Source organism: Truncatella angustata (assembly GCF_020726525.1).
Source record: "Truncatella angustata strain MPI-SDFR-AT-0073 chromosome Unknown BKA67scaffold_8, whole genome shotgun sequence".
NCBI lineage: Eukaryota > Fungi > Ascomycota > Sordariomycetes > Amphisphaeriales > Sporocadaceae > Truncatella > Truncatella angustata.
Window position 1 is genome coordinate 2,584,412 of NW_025763388.1, and position 21,507 is coordinate 2,605,918.

A 21,507-nucleotide genomic window follows, 5' to 3' on the forward strand; every position below is an offset into this window, starting at 1 on the left:
ACAAAAAAAAAAGAACTCGTAATCTAAGTTGACATGCTCTTCGCGATGACGCCTTGGATATCGTTACACAAGTGTAAAGATTGTGAAGTAATATAATGGGATCGTCGCCCGTCCCTGAATTATATCGATCATCAACGGAGAGCATAATATAAACAACACTTACCGCACTACCGTGATTAATACGGCTTGTAAGGTTGGTGGTGCTAATGTACGAACTCAAATACGCCACTAATCTACGTTGAGACATGCGTTGATTCTAAAATGATGCCCCGTGCACTTGCATTGAATTGCATCGATCACATTGATACGATCTGTAGTGACTACATTGCATCAAGCGCGCAACGGCCAATCTTTCAACGACACTGTCGTGTGATCATGCACATGACGCGTGGGTTTGTCAAGTCACACCTCGAAAATTACACTAGCGAATAATCGAGCTTGTCTGTAATATTTTTTCTTTCGTTCTTTTTGATCTCCAAAGAAACTAAATACTACTACTAGAAGCTGCGCTGAACATGCAATACTTTCAATGTGTGCCAATTGTTGCTTTGGGAGGAAAGAATGGATTTAGACCATTGATTATGTAGTCTAAGGGAAAATTTGCTACAGGAATTCGGTAATAAGAGATTAACCCTGTGCCTCTCTAGAAAAAGCTCACCCCACTCGTACAACGATCTCGCTCATCACCCCGAAGTCCAGACTAAGGAATCCCAAAAACTTGGAACAAGCTGCCCATGAACACCAAGCAATGCAGTTTCGTTACGGCACGCAGCTCAGAAGACGGTAGGCTGAGGTAGGGCGCCAACATCATACCAGTCGGGGTCGTTGTAGTCGCCATCGTCACCGTAGCCGTTACCACCGTCGTATCCATTGTCGCCACCAACGAAGGTAGGATCGTTGCCACCGAATGAAGGAGTAGGGTCAGAGCCGTAACCACCGTTGCTACCCTTGCCGCCGCTGTAGCTGGGATCATAGCCGCCATCGTAGCCACCATCACCACCCTTGCCGCCGCCGTAGCTGGGATCATAGCCACCATCGTAGCCACCGTTGCCTCCCTTACCACCGCCGTAGCTAGGGTCGGAACCACCGTCGTAGCCACCGCCACCTCCCTTACCACCGCCGTAGCTAGGGTCGGAACCGCCATCGTAGCCACCGCCACCTCCCTTACCACCGCCGTAGCTAGGGTCGGAACCGCCATCGTAGCCACCGTTGCCTCCCTTACCACCGCCGTAGCTAGGGTCGGAACCACCGTCGTAGCCACCACCACCTCCCTTACCACCGCCGTAGCTAGGGTCGGAACCACCATCGTAGCCACCATCACCACCCTTGCCGCCGCCGTAGCTGGGATCATAGCCACCATCGTAGCCACTGTTGCCTCCCTTACCACCGCCGTAGCTAGGGTCGGAACCGCCATCGTAGCCACCGCCACCTCCCTTACCACCGCCGTAGCTTGGGTCAGAGCTGCCGTACCCTCCTTCATCACCACTTCCGTGGCCAGAGCCAGAACCGGAGCCGGAAGCGTCCTTGCCACCACTGTAGCCAGAGCCACCACTCTCACCACCTCCGTGGCCACTACCGCTACCACCACTTCCACCGTAGCCTCCATCACCACTGCTTCCGTGGCCAGAGCCAGAGCCAGAGCCGTAGTTGCCGGTGCCGCTCTCGCCACCCCCGTAGCCGTCGGAGCCACCGCTGCCGTAGCTGCCGGTCTCCACGGGATACGCACTGCCCGAACCGGAGCCATCAGATCCGTAGCCTCCAGTGGCGGTAGGGTAGACAGAGACGCATCTTTTCTTGTGGATACGGGCGGACATGGCCAGACCCGGGACCAGGAGGGCAAGGGTTGCGCTGGTAAGCTTCATCGTGGCTGATGTTTGAAGGGTTTTCTCTTTGGGAAAAGAAAAATATAAAATCGAAAGGAAGTAGAATGAGGGTTGTATGCCTGTGAAGAAAGGTATTAAAAAAAGGTATTAGGAGATCCGCGTGCTTGATTTGGCTCCAGCACAGTTCTTTGATACTACTACTACAGGCGAGTCCGAGTCTGTTAGGGTGGGATACAAACGAGTGTAGAGTCGACTGGGGATGGGAAGAGATGAAAATAGTGGGAGTGAAGGAATCGCGACCAGACTCTTATAGGGTTGCTCGACGGGGAGGATTGTTTGGGCGTCAAGTTACGAGACATGCCTTTTCCTCCCCCCTCTCTTTCGGCTTGCTGCCCCCCGTTCCGCAGCTGGAGCCTCATCGAAACTTTGAAAACTGTGAGCAGAATTAAGCTTCTGCGGCAGGAAACAGCCTGCCAGTGGAAATTACTATGTCATGTAAGGTACGGGTCGCCCTCATCAGCTACCCGGGGTGGGAAGTTAAAAGTAAATGGCTTGATATGATGGTGCTAAATCTTAAAAACCGCACTCGTAGAAAATACGCTTTGAGACACCTTCTCCTTATTACCTCAAGGCCCTTTCTCTGGAAGGAAAACTCCTGGCATGTTTTGGTTGTGCCTGGATCTGTGACAACGGAGGATTATGAGATTTCGCTGCTCAGCTACGATCACTAAGCAGCTTGCAGTAGCAGATCCGCCTCGTTTCACCACCACGTTGTCTGAGGTTCAAACAGCACTTGAGATGCAGCTGGAAAGCAAGAAACCACGACTCGCTGTTCAGTGACCATATCGTACGGAACTTCTTGGATGGGATGCTGTCTTGACTGAAAATGAGATGCAAACACTTTGTTGTGATGTCGATCTTTGTTTGCTGCGCACGCGACGATCAGTCGCAGTTGCCCCTTTCTCTGTAGTTCCCACACTTACGGGCTTAAGCTCATGCATCCGCCATGATTGCTTTTTCCGCACCCGGCAGAACTCATGCAGAAATCTCTTTTCAGCCGCCCGCCTCAAGAAAAATGCTGTCCTGGCCTATTGGATGCAATCTTTATGAACCTTATTTCTTAATTGGACAATCCTCCTTTCGGCTCGTCTCTGCGGAATAAGCTCTTATAGTGAGTTCGTTGGGTCAAGTCTCATTACGGAGTTGGGGCATATGTAAACAAGATCAGTCTTATTTCCCCACACCGACCAGCCCGAAGCGAGGAAAGCAGGTTGATAGTAACATCCATCAATTCGTTGCCTACATGTATCCAAACATAACTACGAAAACAATGGGCACGCGACTCATGCATGCCGAAGAAAATCAACATTCAAGCCACAACGTGCGGCATGCCCCAATCCTATCTCCCTCCATTGAATCGAATTTGACCACAGGGGACGGCCCCTTAGCATTTCATACCCGTAGTGTATTCCTGCTCCCAATCAGTACTGGGTCATCCAAATTAGAACCGCGGCAAACTGCCGGAAACGCAGAGATGCGAGTCTGGCTCATTTGTATGACTATTCCACAGTTCACGCCATGTTGACGAAGGAGCCCGCCATCCTTCTCGTTGCCTCAGTATCGGTTTGGTTTACTTTCCGAGGCCAAGCAACACCAGGTTGGCGACATTCATGATTGCGATGACCAACCAGATAAGGACTGCCAAGACGCAGACCCACCAGTCATTGCCCATTTCGACGAAATCACCGAGCCCAGCAATGCGGTCACTTCCGCCTTCCTCATCACGATTGTCAACCCGTCCGCCCGGAACGCCGAAACTGTCATCGCTACCCTCCTTGTAGAATCTGGCGAGACCAGGCTGAACCGTCATGTACTTGTTGAAGCACGTGTACCAGATCAATGGCGCGGAAACGAATGGCAGGACGACGGAGAGAGCGACCTGACTGCCATTCAGCGCGGCGCTCAGCTTTTCACGGCCAGCAGCTCCAGCGATGATGATGGAAGGCGTAATACTGATGCTACGCGTGATCAGACGACGGAGCCAAGGCTTCATCTGCCACTTCAGAGCACCTTCGCACACCATTTGACCGGAGATAGTACAAACAATGCCGGCCGAGACGCCAGAAAATAACAAAGCCAAAGCAAAAACAGTACCCGCAGCAGTACCGAGGCTTGATGTCAGCAGGCTATGAATTCCAAAGATATCAGCATCGAGTGCATCTGGATTCTCGTACAAACTCGATCCCGCAACAATTAGGATTGCGCTGTTGACGAAGAGGGCAAACGTAAAGAGTGAGATGACAAGTTCGGCATATGAGTACTTGAGACAGTGCTTGATAGCCTTGATTGAAGGCACGTAGAATACCTTCTCATTCGACTTGCCATCGCTCAGACTGTCGGCGGCCGATGGTGACTCAGCGGGCATGAGACCATTACAAGTGTCGTACTCCATGAGACGGGGTTGACAAAGACCAGATCCAAGATAGAGAGAATGCGGCATGACCGTGGCTCCGAGGATACCGCAGGCTTGGTAAAGACCCTCACCCTGAATAACAGCACTATTCGGCAGATAGCCCTTGAAAACGTGCCCCACGGATGTGTTCTCAATGTGCGATAACTCGATGCAGAAGCAGACAACAACTGCAAGAACAAGCAGACCGACAAATATCTCAAACACGCGGAGACCCTTCATAGAGCCCTGAGGGCGGTAGAAGAAGAGCAAGAACATGACATCCAGGATCGAAAGGGCGCAGCCGGCTACCAAAGGGAGCTGTGGAATGAGGAGGTTCAGAGCGATGGCCGTACCGATAACCTCGGCAATGTCCGTAGCGATGATGGCGATCTCTGCCATGCCGTATAGAAAGTAGTTCAACCATGGTGGTAAGAATGCTCGATTGGCCTCAGCCAGGTTTAGTCCCGTGACTGTTCCCAATTTAGTAGACAAGCTCTGTAACAAAATGGCAAATAAGTTGCTCATGAAAACAACAAAGAGCAGCCGGAACTCATATGAAGCTCCAGCCGCGATAGCGGTGGAATAATTTCCAGGGTCAACTGTAGAACACGGTTAGTCATCAATGCTGTTTAGGTTCATAATTGCCCTGGAACGATGCAAAGCCGTGCAGCGTGGGCAAGCACTCACTGTACGCCACCGACACCATAAAGCCGGGTCCAACGAATTTCCCAAAGGTGAGGAAAACTCGCCAGACCCGCGCGAGAGGACTCCCTCCATCCTTCGCAACGAACGACGCAGCGCCGCCGCCACCTTGACGGAGGTCGCCTTGAGACGCCTGGGTCTTTTCGTTGATCCCAGGCGACTGACCAGTAGCACTTTCACCATGCACCACGGCCAGATTTGGCTGCATCGCAGCTTTGTCACGAACTGGCTCCGTAGTCGGCGGGTCGAGCTTCGTGATGGCCTGACTACCATCCTCATCCGCATCCCCATCACCTGCAGAGCGCCGAGTTCGGGCATTGGCGATGCCGTTCAGGTCCTGGTTGGTGGTGAGATCGTTGGAGAGAGTATTGGGGCTCTGGTTGAGGGCGCCATCGCCCTCGTAAGGCTCATCGGTTCTGGACGTCTTGTTCATGATGTCTTCGCGGGTGACACGTTTTTTGGTCTGGACTGCTCACGTGGCTGTGGATTCCAACGGTTGGGACCCTCCCTTCCCAAATTCGATATGGTGACGTTGACCCTGGCGATGTCCCTGCAGGAACAAAGAATATAGCAAAGTCACACAACAATGCCCTTTGACGTAGTCGTGTAGAGAGGGTAATAGTTAAGAATCGATCAGGATCACAAGCTGAGTACGTATGTTGTCTCGTGACTCCAGCCGACGCAAAAAGCAAACCCGGGGTACAGACCGACAAATCTAGATTCTCTTTCACGTCTCTAGCTCGAATGTTTTTAGCGGGCTGTCGTCAGCGTCTTTAATGCTTGGCTCCAGGGGTCCGACTGCAATTTCCAATTTCGAGCGTACCCTTCAGGACTCGGCCAGTTGTTCAGAGTCGTTTGGGATGCGATTGCTGAACTAAGATATAGAAGGATACCTGAGAGGACGAAAGGGACATGAATGAAAACCATCCGTTCCCCGGAATTTCGGCTGTCATGCACCTCATCTGTACTTTGTCGAGACTATTCCGCAACAAGCGCGGAAGCCAGAGATAAACAGCCCCAGCCCCTGGAGCGGAGCGCATCAAAGGGCCAAACGGGTGCTTTGCCTGCTAATTCCCCACCCGGCCATGGCCCCCCGATTGATCTGCCATTTACATACTGCAGGTGCAGAATCGTCGGGTACTCCAAGACGGTTTATCCCGGTGTATGACGGCATCTAAACGGCGGCATGTATTCGTCTTGCATCTGGCGAGCAGAGACTGGCACGTCTGGACCGAGGGAATGAAAATACATGTTTTCGTGTCGCTGTAATGATACGACGGGGCGTGACACTATGGTGTACCGTCGATAATGAGCTAATCTTTTGCTTCAATTGTCTGATCATTCTCAGATCAGACGAGCAAATTGACACGGCACGATTGCCGATGCACTATGTAGAGGATCGGAGAGATCATACAGTCAATTTGTCATTACATAACCGTAGTTCTATCACTAGCGCGCAGACACAGAACCCAGGAAGCCTGATTGAGTGGAGAGAATATTCATGTTAGAAATGGACTATAATACACCCAAAACTTATAATTGCAACGATGCAATGATCGTACAACGTTCCTTTGGTCCTTCGAGACGCCTTTCTCGGCCCGTTATTCCAAATAATGTATTGACTTAAGCCTACACCATTGGTTTTTGTGTACGACTACTACGAGTATAAACCACCATCCAAGTCATCCATCCAGGCTGCCTCGACGCCCAACTTCCTAGTCTGGAAGAAACAACCGAGAAGATGGTTCCCAATAGAAACAACTGGCCGCAGTGTACACATCCTCAGAACAGCCATTGCTACAGCGCCCTCCCGGGACCCATGTACTTACGCATATCATAGCACCCACGAACCGTTCATGATCATGTACCCGCTGTCAACAAGACATAGCCTCACCCGATCCTACCGTGTCCTTGAGTGCAAGTCTCACTGTCACAGTATGTAAGGCCGTTGAAACATATAAATATGAATATATATATATAATCAGTCGGGCAACCGGCACGTGCGGAAAGAAAGAGAAAGAGCTCAAATGAACTCACGCCTTTGGTTTCCGGCAAAAGGCAGCCCCAAGAACTAGTCCACGGCCGTCTCTTCCAAAATTAAACCGATCAGCAAAGTGAGAATCATAATTGGGGCCAGACGTGCTTGATATCAATCTTGACCTTCCCAGGCGCACGTTGCCCGCCACCTGCTTGCTACCCGACTCTAGACGGTATATATATATATATGTATATATGTATGTGGCTCTGGCCAGCTAAGTTGGCCAGAACTCGACGACAAGTCTGTGAGATATGCAGCATCGAAACATGTATTTTTGTATAGCGCCACATGGAAACTACCAACGGACTCTTCCCTTGAAACTGTTTCCCTCGAATGCGTATCATCCAAGAAATATGGGGAACACGGCGACACCTGACCGTGAATACTACATAGGCCGTGCCTGACACGCCGTATCATGGTGTACAGAGCCCTAAAACCCGACAGGATATCGTCTTAGGTTACAGCAATCTGTGCTAAGCAGATGCTAGTTTCATACTTACCACCTACTACAAAGAAAAAAGGAAGGGAATCCGTCGTATGGCTATCAAATCATTCGGATTTTTTGTTTCTTGCCGTGGACATCAAGGTACATCTTCTCAAAAAATCACGCCGCCGAACACGCCGAGAACGCCTCCTCTCCACATTGTCACCGAGATCACTTAAGAAGACACGCACACACAAACGCAGAGAGGATTACTTTTCCAAGTGTTGAACTTGCACTCCATTTTCCCATGTGCCGCTTTCCGTCTCTCTCTCTCTCTCTCTCTCTCTATATATATCTTTCTCTTTCCACCAAAAAGCTAAGTACACTGACCTTAGAAAACAATAAAAGGCATAAAAAAACAACCACCAATAGGACCAGTGGGACCGAAAGACAAGCTTTTGGGTCAAGAACTAGCCTGTTCTCTCTCTCTCTCTCTGTAAAGGAACCAAGAAAAAAGATGTAAATGCGACAAAGCAAGAACACCGTAGAACGCCTCGCCAATGGATGTCGTTGAGCACACCGTGTCTCGTTTCTCCTCCCTTCCCCGTGCCCCCTTCGGTCCGTGAGGACTACCTATGTCTCCAGTGATATGGCTTTTCCCATGATGGACATGTCATCTGCATGTCGGTAGTTCCACGTAAAACCCAGGCCCGCCGCCGCCTATCTCTACCCCTCGTATCCCCTCCCTCACACAACCGGTTTATCCCCCTTGATTCTCTACCTGCTCTTCTTGGCCTCGCGGTCCCTCTTGGCATAAATGCCGGCCGTAAAAGGGTTCTCATAAGCCAGCGCGACCTTGTAAACCAACCAAACCCAAGCCGTGATCAGCAGGCCCGCCGGTTTTCCGTACAAGATAGCCGTGCCCAGGAAACTGCACGTGGAGCCCCAGTACATGGGGGCCTCGGTGACGTTGAAGGGGAAGCCGGTGACCATGTGGTCCATGAGGATGCCGAAGTAGTCGCCGAGGAAGGTGCCGGTGATGCCGAGAGCCCAGGTGGAGGAGACGACGAGGATGTTGCCCGAGGCGATGAGGGCGTAGGCAAGCCACTTGGCCTCGGGGGCCTCGAGGGCCGGGTACGAGGGCTGGCTGCGCAGGGCTCGCTCGTATAGGAAGTCGCGGACGAGGCCCAGGGAGAAGATGGTCGCGGCGAGGAAGTAGCAGGCGGCCTGGCGGTTGTTGTTGAAGATGCGGGATAGGAAGTGCGTGCGGTACTCGCGGCGGGCGACGATGCTGTTTGGGAGGAAGAGAGAATATGTGAGCAGTGGGTTCGTTCTCGTGGGGGGTGGGGAGTTTGTTTGTTTCCGTTTCCTTTTGTCAAGGTGTCTAGAACATGGACTGCGCTCCTGCAGTAACCAGGACAGGTGTCGAGGTACGCCCGGAGCTATAGGCTATAGGACGTGCGTAATTGAGATGGGAATATAGCTTACTTCCAGAAGGTAGGGTTGAATGCAATAGCAGCAGCGGAAACTAACAGGTCATGTCAGTATGTGTTCTTGCAAGCCTGGCTTCTCCCTCGTGTAAGTCGGTTGGAGTGGGTATTCACTTACTGTACAAGCTCTGCTGGCTGAAATCGACCAGCTTGCTAGGCTCAAATGCTAAGGGTGCCATGGTTGCTGGATGGAAGCCGTCTTGGTCTGTCTGATCGGAACTTGTTCTGGCTCTGTATTTCGAGGTGGGTACAGAGTGTAGTGTATCATAAAAGCTTGTGAAAGTGGGTGGATGATGATATTGAGAAAATAGAGCTCTGGAATTTGGTTCCCCAGGCTATTCTGAAAGCTCCAGTAGCGTCACATTGCTTCCATGCCCCTCGCTTGGGTTGCCCGATTCGTCTGGTCTGGTCTGGTTCGGCACAAAACAGTTCAATTTCTGGGACCTTGAGGGCAGTTGGGAATTTTACGACCTGTGTATGCACACTTTTGCCAATGGTAGTTGCCAGCAGGGGAGTCCGTTGGTCTAGGTTAGCAAACAAAAGCCGTGGTGTTTACAGCACCGCACAGCACCACCTTTTAACCTAGCCTAGTACAAGCCTTGTGCTGCTGACTGACATGTCTGAGTAGGTAATAGATTGATCATATGGAACTCGATACCCGTGGCTGATGTCATACTGCTTGTAAGCACTTTCTTGCACTGCCCAAAAGGCCGAAATCAGCTGCGGAAGGATAGCGAGTGCTGCGTAAAAGTTATCTTGAATTGATCATCCTGATCATGTTGGGGGTTTATTTGTTGGCACAAATCCAAACAAGTTCCCGGGTATTTTTGGATGCCGATAACGCCGGCGCACACACGCACACACGCACTATATGCTCAATCAATCAGTTCCATCCCATCCCATCCCATGCCACAAAACAAAAACAAAAACAAAAACGCCTTTGTTCATTCCCATCATTTCAATGTCTGTCCAGATCTTGCGAGCCGAGAGCGACCCCGGCGGCAGCCCTACTTCCTGGCCCGAGTCTTCTTTGGCTGTGTTGTGGTGTCTTCTTCCTCTTCATCTGCGCCCTTCTTCAAATCCTCCTCGAGGCCCCATTCTTCTTTGTCATACCAGTCCTCGCCGTCGGACATGTCCCGGTTCGGTCCGACGTGCGCCTCGTACTTGGACCATTGAATAACCGTTTTCCGTAATCGTTCAGCTCGCAGCAGACCCTCGTGTAGTCGCTTCGTGCCTCGGCATACCTCTTCCTGCTTCTGGCAATAGGCCTGCAGTAGTCGCCGAAGGTCCTCAGCTTCCTGCTCTGGTATGCTCAAGTCGCGTTCTGGCTTGGATGATTTTGGTGCCAAGAATATGGGATGTATGAACATGTCGTCTAGTCCATCCACAGAGGCTATCGACATGGGGGCGCTTCCTGGTAGGTTGATCTCACTGCCGTTCATTGTTCTTTGCAGTGCGTGGTCATGACTAGACACCCCATTCTGTTCCGCTTTTCTTAGAGCACCGTTGGTCAATGGTTTTTTTGAGCTCGTTTTCGGCTTCTTAATCTCGACTTCGGATGTCCCGCTAGCCTCCTCCATTTTGGAATCACTGTCCACGTGGTCGCCTTCTCGGTTCATGTCCTCTCCTGCGCTGGGTTTCGACTCGTCGTCCGCCGCAGTCTCCTCGTCTATCGTCACATCCGCATCGACCATGGAAGTGTCACCCTCCGTGGGACTCTCCTCGTCTTGCGCCACGCCGTCCTTGTTGGAAACAGAAGTTTCTTCACCGTTCGTGGACGGTTGGCCGTGGGTGCTCGCGGCGGGGGCGGCGTCCAAAAGGAGCATACTAGCATCGGACTTGACAGATGGCTGACCAAGGCTCAGCCCGTTCGGGAGTGCGGGCTCTTGGAAGAAGTGAATGTCGTTGGGTGTCTCCATCATCTCGGTCGGCACCCAGATGTGATCTCCGACGAGTTTTGTGTGCAGGTGCTTGATGTTCCATAGGGCAGTGTTCTCCTTGTACATGATGTCGCGGGCTTGTATTGTCAGATCGACCAGGGTTCTCGAGGTATATGGGCGCGAGAGGGTTGGATGCGAAGGAAGCTCGGTGACAGCAGTGAGTGGTGCCAGAATATCTGTGCGATAAGGAGGGACAGGGTTAGTTCGTGGTCAGAGGTCAAAGGTTGTGGCGCAAGGAGGTAGCAGAGGGCAGACGAACTCTCGAGCCGCACATTTGCGTACGGGTTGAACTGGGCGGCTGTCTCTACGATATCTTGCATGCGCTGCTCGTAGTCTTCGTCGTCGCTCTCGGGTTCGTAGCCCTCGTCGTCTACCAAAGGAGGGTTCCGGCTTATGATTGCGCGTGTGTAGCCGGCATGCTCGACGACCTGTAGAGGGAAGGCGGTTAGCAACACGGCTGCTAGCAGTGAGCGGGCTTCGGCCCCCAGTTATGAACACTTGCCTCTTTGTAAACTTCTGGCCCTGAGCCCGGGGCTAATTGGCCTTCGCGCGCAAAGCGAGCCCTCTTGTTGAGCTTTTGGCCGCGATTGCCTCTGTAGTTGATATCGTCGTCTGAGTCTTCGGATTCTGGTAACAAGACAAAGTGGTCAGTGGGCGAACCAAACAGGTTCATGCCGGGGAGAGGGCCGTGTCTGCTGGAAAGAGAGCGTACCGTATGCTCTCCGCTTCATGGCCTTCTTCATGGCTATTATAGTGTCTGCGAAAAGAGCTTGTTGAGACATGGTGGGCAAACTGCGAGCGTGCCTGCGCCGTCGAGCGTCCTATGGCGAGTCTTGGGGGAGGCCGAGCGTGCTTCCAGCACCGATGTAGGTGAGGTTTTGGGAGATGGTACGTAAGCGTGTCCAGGCGACAAGGCAAGGAATACGCTGCGGTATAGCTCTGGTCGAGGACGGGGTTCGAGTAGAGGTGGTGTCTCGGTCGCAAAGGTGGCTCGCTAGATCGAGGGTAGAAGGGTGAAGGGTGAAGTGTGAATGGTGGGAGGACGGAGTAGCAAAGTGCCGTGGTTCTAAGCAGTCCCTGAAGCTATTGTACGAATGAATTTGTCTAGAATTAGGCTGGGTTGGTAATGTTCACAAACTTGCTCATGATAAAGTCATAAAGAATTGCAGATCGCAACATGCTGTGGTGGTTTGGTGGGAAAGGGAAAAGAAAAAAAAAGAAGACCTTCAGTGCGTAATTGAACTTGGACTTGCACCAGCACCTGCACTTGAAACTTGGGGGGGCAGGCAGATAGAGAGGTGAGCCGATAGATGGGGGAGACAAGACCAAGGCCAATGCAAGACAAGACAAGACAACCTGGAGGCTAAACGTCAACCAGAACCAGGGTTGGTAGAGACAAGGCTGCGCTGCCGCTGTAGTCACCTGCGGTCGCTGTTACTCGCTGTATGGGTGCTCCGTCCAACTTGAAATCCAATCCAATCCAATTCATGGGAATCCCGCGCCTGGCCGATGTCCATTTCCATTAGTTACCGAGTACGGATCCGTACTTATCGACAGGTCAATTTTCATTTGTCCAGGAAGCTTGAGAGCCCCCCCCGGTTTTATTCTTTAAGCTGTCTCCAGCACGCGGCACCTGTACTGATAAGCGCGGCAGCTGCAAGCCTCCCAAGCTCGCTTCACGTTGCGCCGGTAGTCGCGTCACTGCTCCGTAGATAGTGATCAAGTCAGGCTAACTCACAACTCACACCTCACACCTCAGATCCCTGGAAGCGCCAGCCAGCGCTGCTGCGGGGGCCGATCATAGCTCATTTGACGTCTGCGCCCGCACTCGGTGTCTGTGGCTGGGGCGTCACAAACACTTGAACTGTGAGGTCACCAAAATGTCCCCTTCCCCTGTAAAGCCACTCGTCGAACACGGGCCTGTCTGTAATACTCTGGACGGATTACGCCGCGGGACACTCGACGCAGCGAGTAGCTACAGCGAGCAATTACAGCAAATGCAATGACCAGCGACAAGCATGCATGCAGGGGAACAGCAACTTTAATTCATCCTCAAGATACCCAACCATACACCATCATCCGTAGCATAACATCTCATAGCAAAATCTCCAATTCCGAAATATGCCATTTATGGATTGCGTTTCGTTTCACACATAGCTCCCCACCAAAGTGAGCCATCCCATCCCATCCCATCCCCTCCAGTATCTGATCCAACCCCCGGCCAACCGTGGTCCGTCTCTACTGACTACTAATAACCTGAATTGCTTCTCCCCAGTGCTTGCTTGAAAGTCTTGACCAAGTATCCCATCGCTTCCACTACACGGCCAATGTAGTCGCTAAAATTGTACGGTACGCATCGTCCGACAGCTAGAGCCATGGACGACTACCCGGCCGGGAGTCTGGACCACAACCTGCCATTACTGGTAGTGTCAGGTCTCAGCACCGGCCCAACCAAACCACTGCTCACCGATCCCGATCTCAAAGACCAGAGCGTCTTAATCCGCTCAGAGCTCCCTCCTGTCGACAGTCGGGAAGCCAAGGCGATACTACGCTACATCCAGGACGCCGATGCCACCGCCGAACCCTGGAATCCACACGATGCCCCGAGGAAGTACAAGTTCAAGGTCAAGCCTATCGGTAGAGTGCGTCTTCCACTGCTGCGCCCTACCTATTTCGTTGCATCTGACTGTGCCCCCAGGACTTCCTCTTGCCCCCAAGGCGTGCCCCATTGCCCCAAGACTTCGAAACTCCTTTGTCCCCGCCCGTTCTGCACTCGCCATTCTCACCCCTGAGCCCCGGCTCGACACTGTATCCAGACGGCCTGATAGACACACGATGGCTGGGGAAACATCAGGAACTCATACCCAGTGTATGCCTTTGTTTCTACAGTCTGACCTCGGATACCTCATTGGCAACCCTGCACGACAACCAACTGAAAACGGATATCAATGCCCTGAAAAACGCCCTCAGTCGATCGGGGTACAAGTGCCGTCTGGTTGCCGTCATTCTTAGCGATCAAGCTCCCGATTCCATGGGCCCCTTCCAGGAAAGACTCGAGAGCATACGATGGGGAACCGGGCTAGATCCGAAGACGTCTTTGTTCGTTCTGCCTACCCAGCGATCCGAGGCCGAGCTCGAGGGCGCCGTCGACAGCATCCTGACCGCCGTCTTCGTCCAAGCCACCGAATACTACCGCGAACTTGGTCGACGTTCTCGCAAGAAGAAGGGACGGGGCGTCGCCCCTCAGCCAACTATCCCACCCACCACCGGTACCTCGCATACCTTGACCCTGCAAGGCTGGAATCTTCGCTATGACTTCAAGGCTGGCGTCTTTGCCGAGTTCCGACAAGAAATGGACATCGCACTACGTTCCTATGACCAAGCCTACGAGACACTCTTGGGTACCGACGTTCTGGAGACTGTCCCAAGTTGGAGTCCAAGATTCAACGACGGCCGGTTCGTAGCGGACATGCTCGCTATTCGCATTCTAAGGTGCCTGTTGTGGACTGGACAGAGTACCGCAGCCGTGCGAAGATGGCAAGCCCATCGCCAAAGGGTTTCTGATTTCTTGGATCGGAGAGGGAGGGGAACCCAGAACTACGGCTGGCAGGCTTGGGAAGCAAGATGGGCTGAAATCATGGGCAACTTGGTTGAGAAAGCACACTTCACAGAACTCGATGCATCCTCTCAGACACTATTCCGAGCTCCTGAAAAGATCTTGTCGGCGGAGCGGCTGCAGCCGTGGGAGCTACTGCATCACCCCGGATACTGGTATCGGACTGCTGCTCGGCACGCACTCGACCGGAGGAAACAGGCGCAGGCAATACCGGAGGACTCGCGCAAACCTCCCAGCTCGTCCGAGGTATCGAAATCTGCTGCCAATGCGTACAATTCTTTTGATACATATATGTGCCCGGAGCCTTACGAAGAGTACCCCTTAAATGGGGGTGGGACAAACCACTCACAACAGATCCTGAAACATCTGAACGCAGCCAGGGGGGAATTCCAAAAACGTCACCAGGCACGTTTTGTGGCCGAAATCGCCCTTGAGGCCGCCAAAGAACTGGAATACGCCAAGGAATGGAAGCAGGCTCTCGAGATTCTCACCCCACTCTGGCGGGATATGTCATTTCGCAAGGAAGGATGGCTGGATGCTGCAGAATCTCTAAGCTGGACCTTGAGAAGAGCAGCCGCCGAAGCTGGCCATGCCGATTTGGTGGTCGCCATAGATTGGGAGCTTCTCAGCAACAGTAAGTCTTGGTTTATCGGGGTTTCTGCCTTGGAAATTAGAGCTGACCATGACCAGGTTTTTCAAGAAGGCCCAATTGGCATTACGACCTTACCAAAGCCTTGGACAATGTCAAGGTTGATCATCACCCTGAAGTTGTGCTCAGCGACGACCATGTTACCTCCTTTCTTCAATCTTCTTTCGTCTTTAAACATGACGAAGGCCGAGCAGGCCAAACCTGTCCAGCACAGCTCTCAATTACTTCGACTGCATTCTCGGGAAGCCCACCTGTTGTACTGCAAGACATCGAGGTGCTGTTCGAGGGCAGTGTGCGCACATTGCATCTTGGCCACAAAGCAAGTTCTACAACAGACCTTGGCAGAAAGAAGACATCTCTAGCACATGTTGCTTTAACCGAGACCGAGATACTGGAAGATCATGATACAGACGAAGAGCCCGAGTCTATTACATCAACAAGTCGCGCGATCGTCCTCCAGGGCAGCGAGGATTTGACGCTGTATCCAGGTCAAACCAGGGTGTATGAGCTAAATTTGCCCTTGAGAGAGGCTGGCGAAGCAAAGGCTTCTGTGGTTGCTGTTACGCTAGCGCCTGCCACTTTCAAACTGGACTACAGCATGAAGATTAGGGAAGACAATACCGTCGGTGTATGGTATACAAACTCAGGTCGGAAGAAGGTCACCAAGATCAATTCTCATATCATCAAGGTTCTACCAAGGCCTCCGAAGATGCAGCTCAAATTTGTTGGTGTCCACAAACAGTACTATGCTGGGGAGCCTATCCAGGTACAAGTTGATATCGTCAACGAGGAAGACGTCGATGCTGTCTGCAAGCTAGATGTGCACCTCTACGGCCAAGAAGTGCCTCCATTCAACGCGCGTGTCGGGGACGAGACAGAGTCATCAAGTACTGGCGAAGGCGAAGAAGCGAAACTCAGTGGCCTAGCCGCCGGCACTATCGCCACCTCGAGCTCAACGATCGCTTTCATTACGATCAACCCCATCATCCGACCGACAGCATACGATCTTACCATCAAGGCCTGGTACAACCTAATTTCGGATCCTGCGACACCTATCGTCCAGACCGTCTCGTTCCAGGTCAATGTCGTCAATCCTTTCGAGGCTAGCTATGATCTAGTCCCAAGATTACACGACGGAACCTGGCCCAGCATCTTTGATCACGAGAACATACAGGATGTGTCTGACGACGATCAGGATCTCTCTCATCGAGCCACGGGCTTAACGCAGAAGTGGTGTCTAGTCACCCGTTTCGGTTCGTTCGCTGCCGAGGATCTTCGCGTTTTGAACTTGGACGTCAAGGTGATCAAGACGAACGGTTCCGTGAATTGCGTGGTATCCCAGGACCAAAGACACCCTATCAAAGACTTGACCATGACTCCTCGATCAATGGAAGAGGCACGATTCGACATCGTTGCTCAAAAGCTAGGCTTGGACGAGCGCGCGCCTTCGACAGCAGACATGGCTTTCGTCATCAAGTGGCAACGCGCATCCGCAGCTACCGACAGCCCACCGAACACTACGACCTTCCTCCTCGATCCGTTCTATGTCACCGTCTCGGAGCCGCGTGTGCTTGCAACAGTCTCCTACTCCCAGGCGCCTACGCCTGCCGGCGAAAGCGGCGCCACTCCAGACGCTTCGGATTCGGTTCCCCTCGTCATCCTCGATATCACCATCGAGAATCCTTCCAACCACTTCCTGACTTTTGGTCTTACCCTGGAGCCATCCGATGAGTTCGCCTTTAGCGGTTCTAAAACGACATCGCTAAATGTGCTGCCAGTAGCGCGGAGGACTGTGACCTACCGTCTCTTGCCCTTGGTGGAAAGTGGCACTTGGATTAAGCCTCAGCTGGTGGTGAGGGACAAGTACTTCCAGAAGGTGTTGAAGATCATACCCACTGAGGGCATGAAGAAGGAGGGCGATGGTGTGGTGATCTGGGTCCCTGAAGATATTGAGGATGTAGTCGAGGAGGCTGATGCTAGGGATGGCGGTCGAGAGGTCAGGTGATTGCGAGGGCGCATTCCAAAATCTTGGACCCAAAACTGTCTGCTCAGCTACATGAGGTCTACGCTGTTCTCGATGTCCTCAATAATAGAGCCATACCACCATAGTCAAGACCGTTCATCGCTCCATCCGTGCAACAGTCATTGTTCCGCAGCTCTATATTATTACCACAAGAGCCGTTGATGACACAGAAACTTTCGCGCCAAACTACTCCCCCTACAGTGTCACCGTAAAGTCAGATCTGGCCACCCCTTAAAATGAAGTCCTCAGCCAGGCTACGTAACCTGCATCGAAGGGGATTGACCGTCAGGTCAACCACTGGCGCCCATTGCAATGACTATCGGTGCGGTTACTTGCATGAGGCCGAAAACAAGATGGTGTTAATCTCCGTGGATTAGCAACCATATTAAGCATTCGCCTGGCCATGAGTTCCACCTCTTTCATGTACGCATTTGCTCAAGCCATAAGAAGTCCAAAGAATTTCTGTTTTGTACATACATTGACCAGCACAGCGACCCCCTAACACACTTCCCGTGTGGTATTTTCTCTTTGAAAGCGTCAGGGAGTTGGAAATAACGTTGCATGAATGTCCGTGGCTCTCAGGGGTGAAATCGACGGAAGGGTGAGCTGAATCAAAGATTATTTCAGCTGTACTTCAGCAATGAGCCCATTTAGGTAAGGCTCTTGTTTAAGGGTTTCGTGGAGTTCCTTTTTCTTTGGTCTGCGGACTCGATTCAGCCTCACGCTGTAACTGCATTTAGCGCAGTGCCGAGCCGAGGCCTCCTGGCTGTGCCAGCAACGCAGAGGTGGCGGCGCTCTACGCCTATATGCGCCGGAAATCCACGATCCGTCAGCTCATCGGATGTTCTACATCGAACTTGTCCGTTGAAGCTCGAGGATTTGTTCCAAGCTGTCATTGCTGCTATGACCTCGATATGGAGCGTTTCGAACAAAGGCGGTGGGTCGCCGTCGGCGCACGACCTGACGGAGATCATGAAACACATTCCAACATTTGACTTCATGCCTCGACCCGTGCCTCGGGAGTATAATGTTCTTTGGCAGACGGCCGACTGGCTCCAGGATGAATGGGCTGCGAAGGGCCTCTACTGCCCGGCCTGCTTCACTGTCTGTAAAGATCTTGGCCGGTTCTCGAGCCTTGGAGATCGCAGCCCGACCGAGGAGCATCTGTATGTGCGATGGGAAATACGCCTACAGTCGCTCGTCCAGGCCGCAGAGGGCGGATGCCAGCTGTGCAGTTTCTTCACCGTCCGGTTCTTCAACGACCCCGGGTACATGCACGTCTGGGGAAATACGCTGAAAAAGAACCCGGTAGCCTGCTGCGGAAGCGCGCCGGATTCTGATCGATCCGGCGAGTTCGGCAAAGCCATTGCAAAGATCCGTGGTCTCAGCGAAAAGTACGCTGATCCGTCGTTCACGCTTATCATCCAGCCCTTGGACTACTCGGTGGACGAGCAAGGCCGGGGAGGATACGGCAAACTACTCTTCCAGCTCTCGGACACAACTCTGTCGACGAAGGAAGCGCTCAAGGATATTTTGGGTTTTCGAAGGGAGATCATCGTAGAGGTATATGCTCGAGGTCAGAACTCAAGTGCCCTTGAGCAACTGCTCCAAAACGCAGCCTGTTGACGATCTCGTACAGATGCCCCAACCTCCGACTTTATACGATATAACCCGGTTGTGACTGATCTGGCTTCGCCCCTGGGCTCTAGCATCGCGCAAAACTGGATAGACGTTTGCGCCAGCTCTCACGCCGAGTGTCCGTCTCCAGTCCCACTACCACTTCCAACACGGGTGATCGAGATCGTTGACGAGCACAATCTCCGCCTCAGCAGCAGCGGCGGCGGCGGCGGTGGCTTTAACTCTGCTGTGGGCCGATACGTCGCGCTGAGCTACTGCTGGGGCGGACCTCAAGAGTTCGCGACCACCAAGGAGAGACTCCAAACCCTGGAAGACGGATTTAAGGCTTCCCAGCTACCACAGACCCTCCAGGACGCCGTCACGGTGACAAGGTCTCTGGGCGTGAGGTACTTGTGGGTAGACTCTCTCTGTATCATCCAAGACTCCGAGGAGGACAAGAGCAGCGAGCTGCCGATGATGGCCTCCTATTACAAGAACGCATACGTCACAGTCTGCGCCGGCGGCAATAAATGCTCGTCTGGATTTCTGGAGAAGAAGAAGCACGCAATGTGCGAGAAGCACCCCTCGGACCTCCCGAGCGCACTGTTGGGTTTTCCCTTCCTCTGCCCCAACGGCCGGACGGGCGAACTTCTCTTCTGCGAGGAGTCCCCCTACGCACTCTCCCAGGAGCCCGTGTCGGGCCGCGCGTGGACCTTCCAGGAGCGGGTCCTGTCCCCCCGGGTGCTCTCGTATGGAGAGCGGCTCGTTTGGCAGTGTCACTCGGCACAGCACAGCGCCGGCGGTGTGGAAGACTGGGACGCCGACCTGCGCAGCCAGGGCAACCGGCGGCTGCATCTGGAACTTCGTCGGGAGGACAATTTCAGCTCCACCGGAGACCCTTCCTCCCGGCAGCGATGGCGCGCGCCGGACAACAACAAAGACAAACTGTACGACATGTGGCACCGCGCCGTCAAGGAGTACTCCTACAGGGCACTGACGTTCGGAAAAGATAAGCTCCCGGCCATATCGGGTCTTGCGAGCGAGTTCGGCGCCCTGACGGGGGACGAGTATCTGGCGGGGCTCTGGCGCGGCCAGCTTCTTCGCGGGCTGCTCTGGTCGACATATCCCAGAGCCACGGCGACGAGGCCAGAAGAATGGAGAGCGCCGAGCTGGTCCTGGGCATCTACGACGGACGTGATCTCGTACGACCGGCTGCCTTCCGTGGAAGATGCCGGCGCCGAAGAAATGGCGCAGATCGTGCACGCGAGCGTTACGCCAAAGTCCAGCGGCAGCCCGGCGGTCCCCTTCGTCCACGGAGAGATGGCGTCCGCATCCCTCGTCGTCCGAGGCCCCGTCATACGCGGGCAGAGCGCCCTGGCCTGCGACCTTCTGCAGCGGGACAATCGCCTGTCGCGGCAGGAGGACACGACGGCGTGGCGGCTCAACATGGCTGACATCATCTCTACTCGCCAATTCGCTTCGTTGGAAGAAAATATAGACTTCAAGCTTCCTGAAAGCTGTGTACTGCTTGTTCTCTTTGCTGTGCCGATAGTAGAAGAAGCAAAAGAAGACGTAAAAGAAGAAAAAGACATCAAGAGGCAGGGCGGAGGCGAGCAGGCAGATGGTGGCGGTGTTAGCATAGGGGATGCCGGGAGTAGTTTAGGAGGAACGACGGAAAGCGAAGTAACAGAGACGAAGACAAAGAAGTCTTCGGAACACACAGCAGACAAAGATGAGAGAGCGCGGGCGACAGTCTACGGGTTGGTCTTGGGCGAGAATGAGGACGGAAGCTTTCACAGGATCGGCAGGTTCACCACGTTACGTTTGACGGGGTATAAATTTCTGACAGCACGGGAAGAGACCATTAGACTATCATGATATCAATTATATACCGACATTTGAATTGAACTTGTTTCCTGCATATCCTGGAGAGTAGTCGAAAATAAATCCAAGTCACACAATCAAAAGGTTCAGCTCGACGGGACACAACTTCGTGCTTCTTGGTCTCCAGGACAATAATTTGGTCCCGCAATCCCGACAAATGCTGCCAGGTGGGAAAACTGAGGTAGGACATCCCGTTGATAGCGCGAGCGACATTGCAGCCAGGCGAGCAAACCAGTTGCCAGAGGACCGCACGCAACCGATTTCGTCCGGTAGGAGGTTTTCTTGGCAAAGGAATAACTCCTCCCACCGCGAGATCGAACGCAGCTTTTCGCCAAGAGTTTCCGAGAGCTGGGCTCCTAGTCCATCCCAGTCCTCGCGGCCCGAGCATGTGCACCCAGGCAGAATCGTCAAGTTCAGGTCTTCGAAGCCCCGCACGATGTCCAGGTCTGCCATCCAACGGGGCCCGTCGAAGACGCGGACAAGGGCTTCGCAAATCACTATGTCTGCGTCGATCGCGCCCTGAGCGGTAACCAGTGGTATCTTCAAAGCCGTAAGTTTTAGGTGTAGGGAGGTTTGCTCGAAATGGTTCACCAATTGTCCATCGAAGGCGTCATGCCGGACGACTCGATGCTGCACACTGTCCAGTCGTTCCCGCCTGGGAGAAGGGGGTGGCACTAGGAACACGATACCCGGTTCGCCGAGACTTCCAATAATTCGACGGATCCCCTGAAATTGACTGATACCTGAACGATCTAGCCTGCTTGGGTCTTGTAGGAGGCATTCCGCAGCGTATATTGAGTTACCAGTCGCCATGCCCATAACGAAATCTAGCTGGTCAGGGTGGACATC

General features: G+C 53.1%; 8 protein-coding genes across 8 annotated transcripts; 3 read left to right on the top strand and 5 right to left on the bottom strand.

Annotated features, from left to right (window-relative positions):
* Window positions 1-535: 535 nt before the first annotated feature.
* Window positions 536-1,112, bottom strand: BKA67DRAFT_579546 (uncharacterized protein; the record flags this gene model as incomplete). The annotated part of the gene is made up of 1 exon (XM_046103774.1): window positions 536-1,112. A coding segment is annotated over one exon (390 nt), but the record flags the coding sequence as incomplete, so codon positions are not given.
* Window positions 1,113-3,453: 2,341 nt separating this feature from the next.
* Window positions 3,454-5,410, bottom strand: BKA67DRAFT_523719 (natural resistance-associated macrophage protein-domain-containing protein; the record flags this gene model as incomplete). Its single annotated transcript, XM_046098498.1, has 2 exons — window positions 3,454-4,874; window positions 4,963-5,410. The coding sequence occupies 2 exons, from the start codon at window positions 5,408-5,410 to the stop codon at window positions 3,454-3,456; spliced, it is 1,869 nt and encodes a 622-aa protein (XP_045954619.1).
* A 2,679-nt stretch (window positions 5,411-8,089) lies between these two features.
* Window positions 8,090-9,522, bottom strand: BKA67DRAFT_406415 (phospholipid methyltransferase). The gene is made up of 3 exons (XM_046096722.1): window positions 9,048-9,522; window positions 8,928-8,967; window positions 8,090-8,730 (listed from the first exon to the last, which is right to left on the bottom strand). Exons 1-3 carry the CDS (start codon window positions 9,106-9,108, stop codon window positions 8,217-8,219), a joined length of 615 nt encoding a protein of 204 aa, XP_045954620.1. The 5' UTR covers window positions 9,109-9,522; the 3' UTR covers window positions 8,090-8,216.
* BKA67DRAFT_406444 (RXT2-like protein) lies at window positions 9,523-11,942 on the bottom strand. The gene is made up of 5 exons (XM_046096723.1): window positions 11,582-11,942; window positions 11,372-11,496; window positions 11,129-11,297; window positions 10,673-11,045; window positions 9,523-10,612 (listed from the first exon to the last, which is right to left on the bottom strand). Exons 1-5 carry the CDS (start codon window positions 11,649-11,651, stop codon window positions 9,937-9,939), a joined length of 1,413 nt encoding a protein of 470 aa, XP_045954621.1. The 5' UTR covers window positions 11,652-11,942; the 3' UTR covers window positions 9,523-9,936.
* Window positions 11,943-13,244: 1,302 nt separating this feature from the next.
* On the top strand, window positions 13,245-17,139 carry BKA67DRAFT_539930 (Gryzun, putative trafficking through golgi-domain-containing protein; the record flags this gene model as incomplete). The annotated part of the gene is made up of 3 exons (XM_046100709.1): window positions 13,245-13,511; window positions 13,568-15,119; window positions 15,176-17,139. 3 exons carry the CDS (start codon window positions 13,245-13,247, stop codon window positions 17,137-17,139), a joined length of 3,783 nt encoding a protein of 1,260 aa, XP_045954622.1.
* Window positions 17,140-17,599: 460 nt separating this feature from the next.
* BKA67DRAFT_406503 (uncharacterized protein) lies at window positions 17,600-19,015 on the top strand. Its single transcript, XM_046096724.1, has one exon. The coding sequence runs from the start codon at window positions 18,061-18,063 to the stop codon at window positions 18,781-18,783; it is 723 nt and encodes a 240-aa protein (XP_045954623.1). The 5' UTR covers window positions 17,600-18,060; the 3' UTR covers window positions 18,784-19,015.
* On the top strand, window positions 18,793-19,293 carry BKA67DRAFT_489233 (heterokaryon incompatibility protein-domain-containing protein; the record flags this gene model as incomplete). The annotated part of the gene is made up of 1 exon (XM_046096958.1): window positions 18,793-19,293. A coding segment is annotated over one exon (501 nt), but the record flags the coding sequence as incomplete, so codon positions are not given.
* Window positions 19,294-20,727: 1,434 nt separating this feature from the next.
* Window positions 20,728-21,477, bottom strand: BKA67DRAFT_662842 (uncharacterized protein; the record flags this gene model as incomplete). The annotated part of the gene is made up of 1 exon (XM_046108084.1): window positions 20,728-21,477. The coding sequence occupies one exon, from the start codon at window positions 21,475-21,477 to the stop codon at window positions 20,728-20,730; it is 750 nt and encodes a 249-aa protein (XP_045954625.1).
* Window positions 21,478-21,507: the final 30 nt, after the last annotated feature.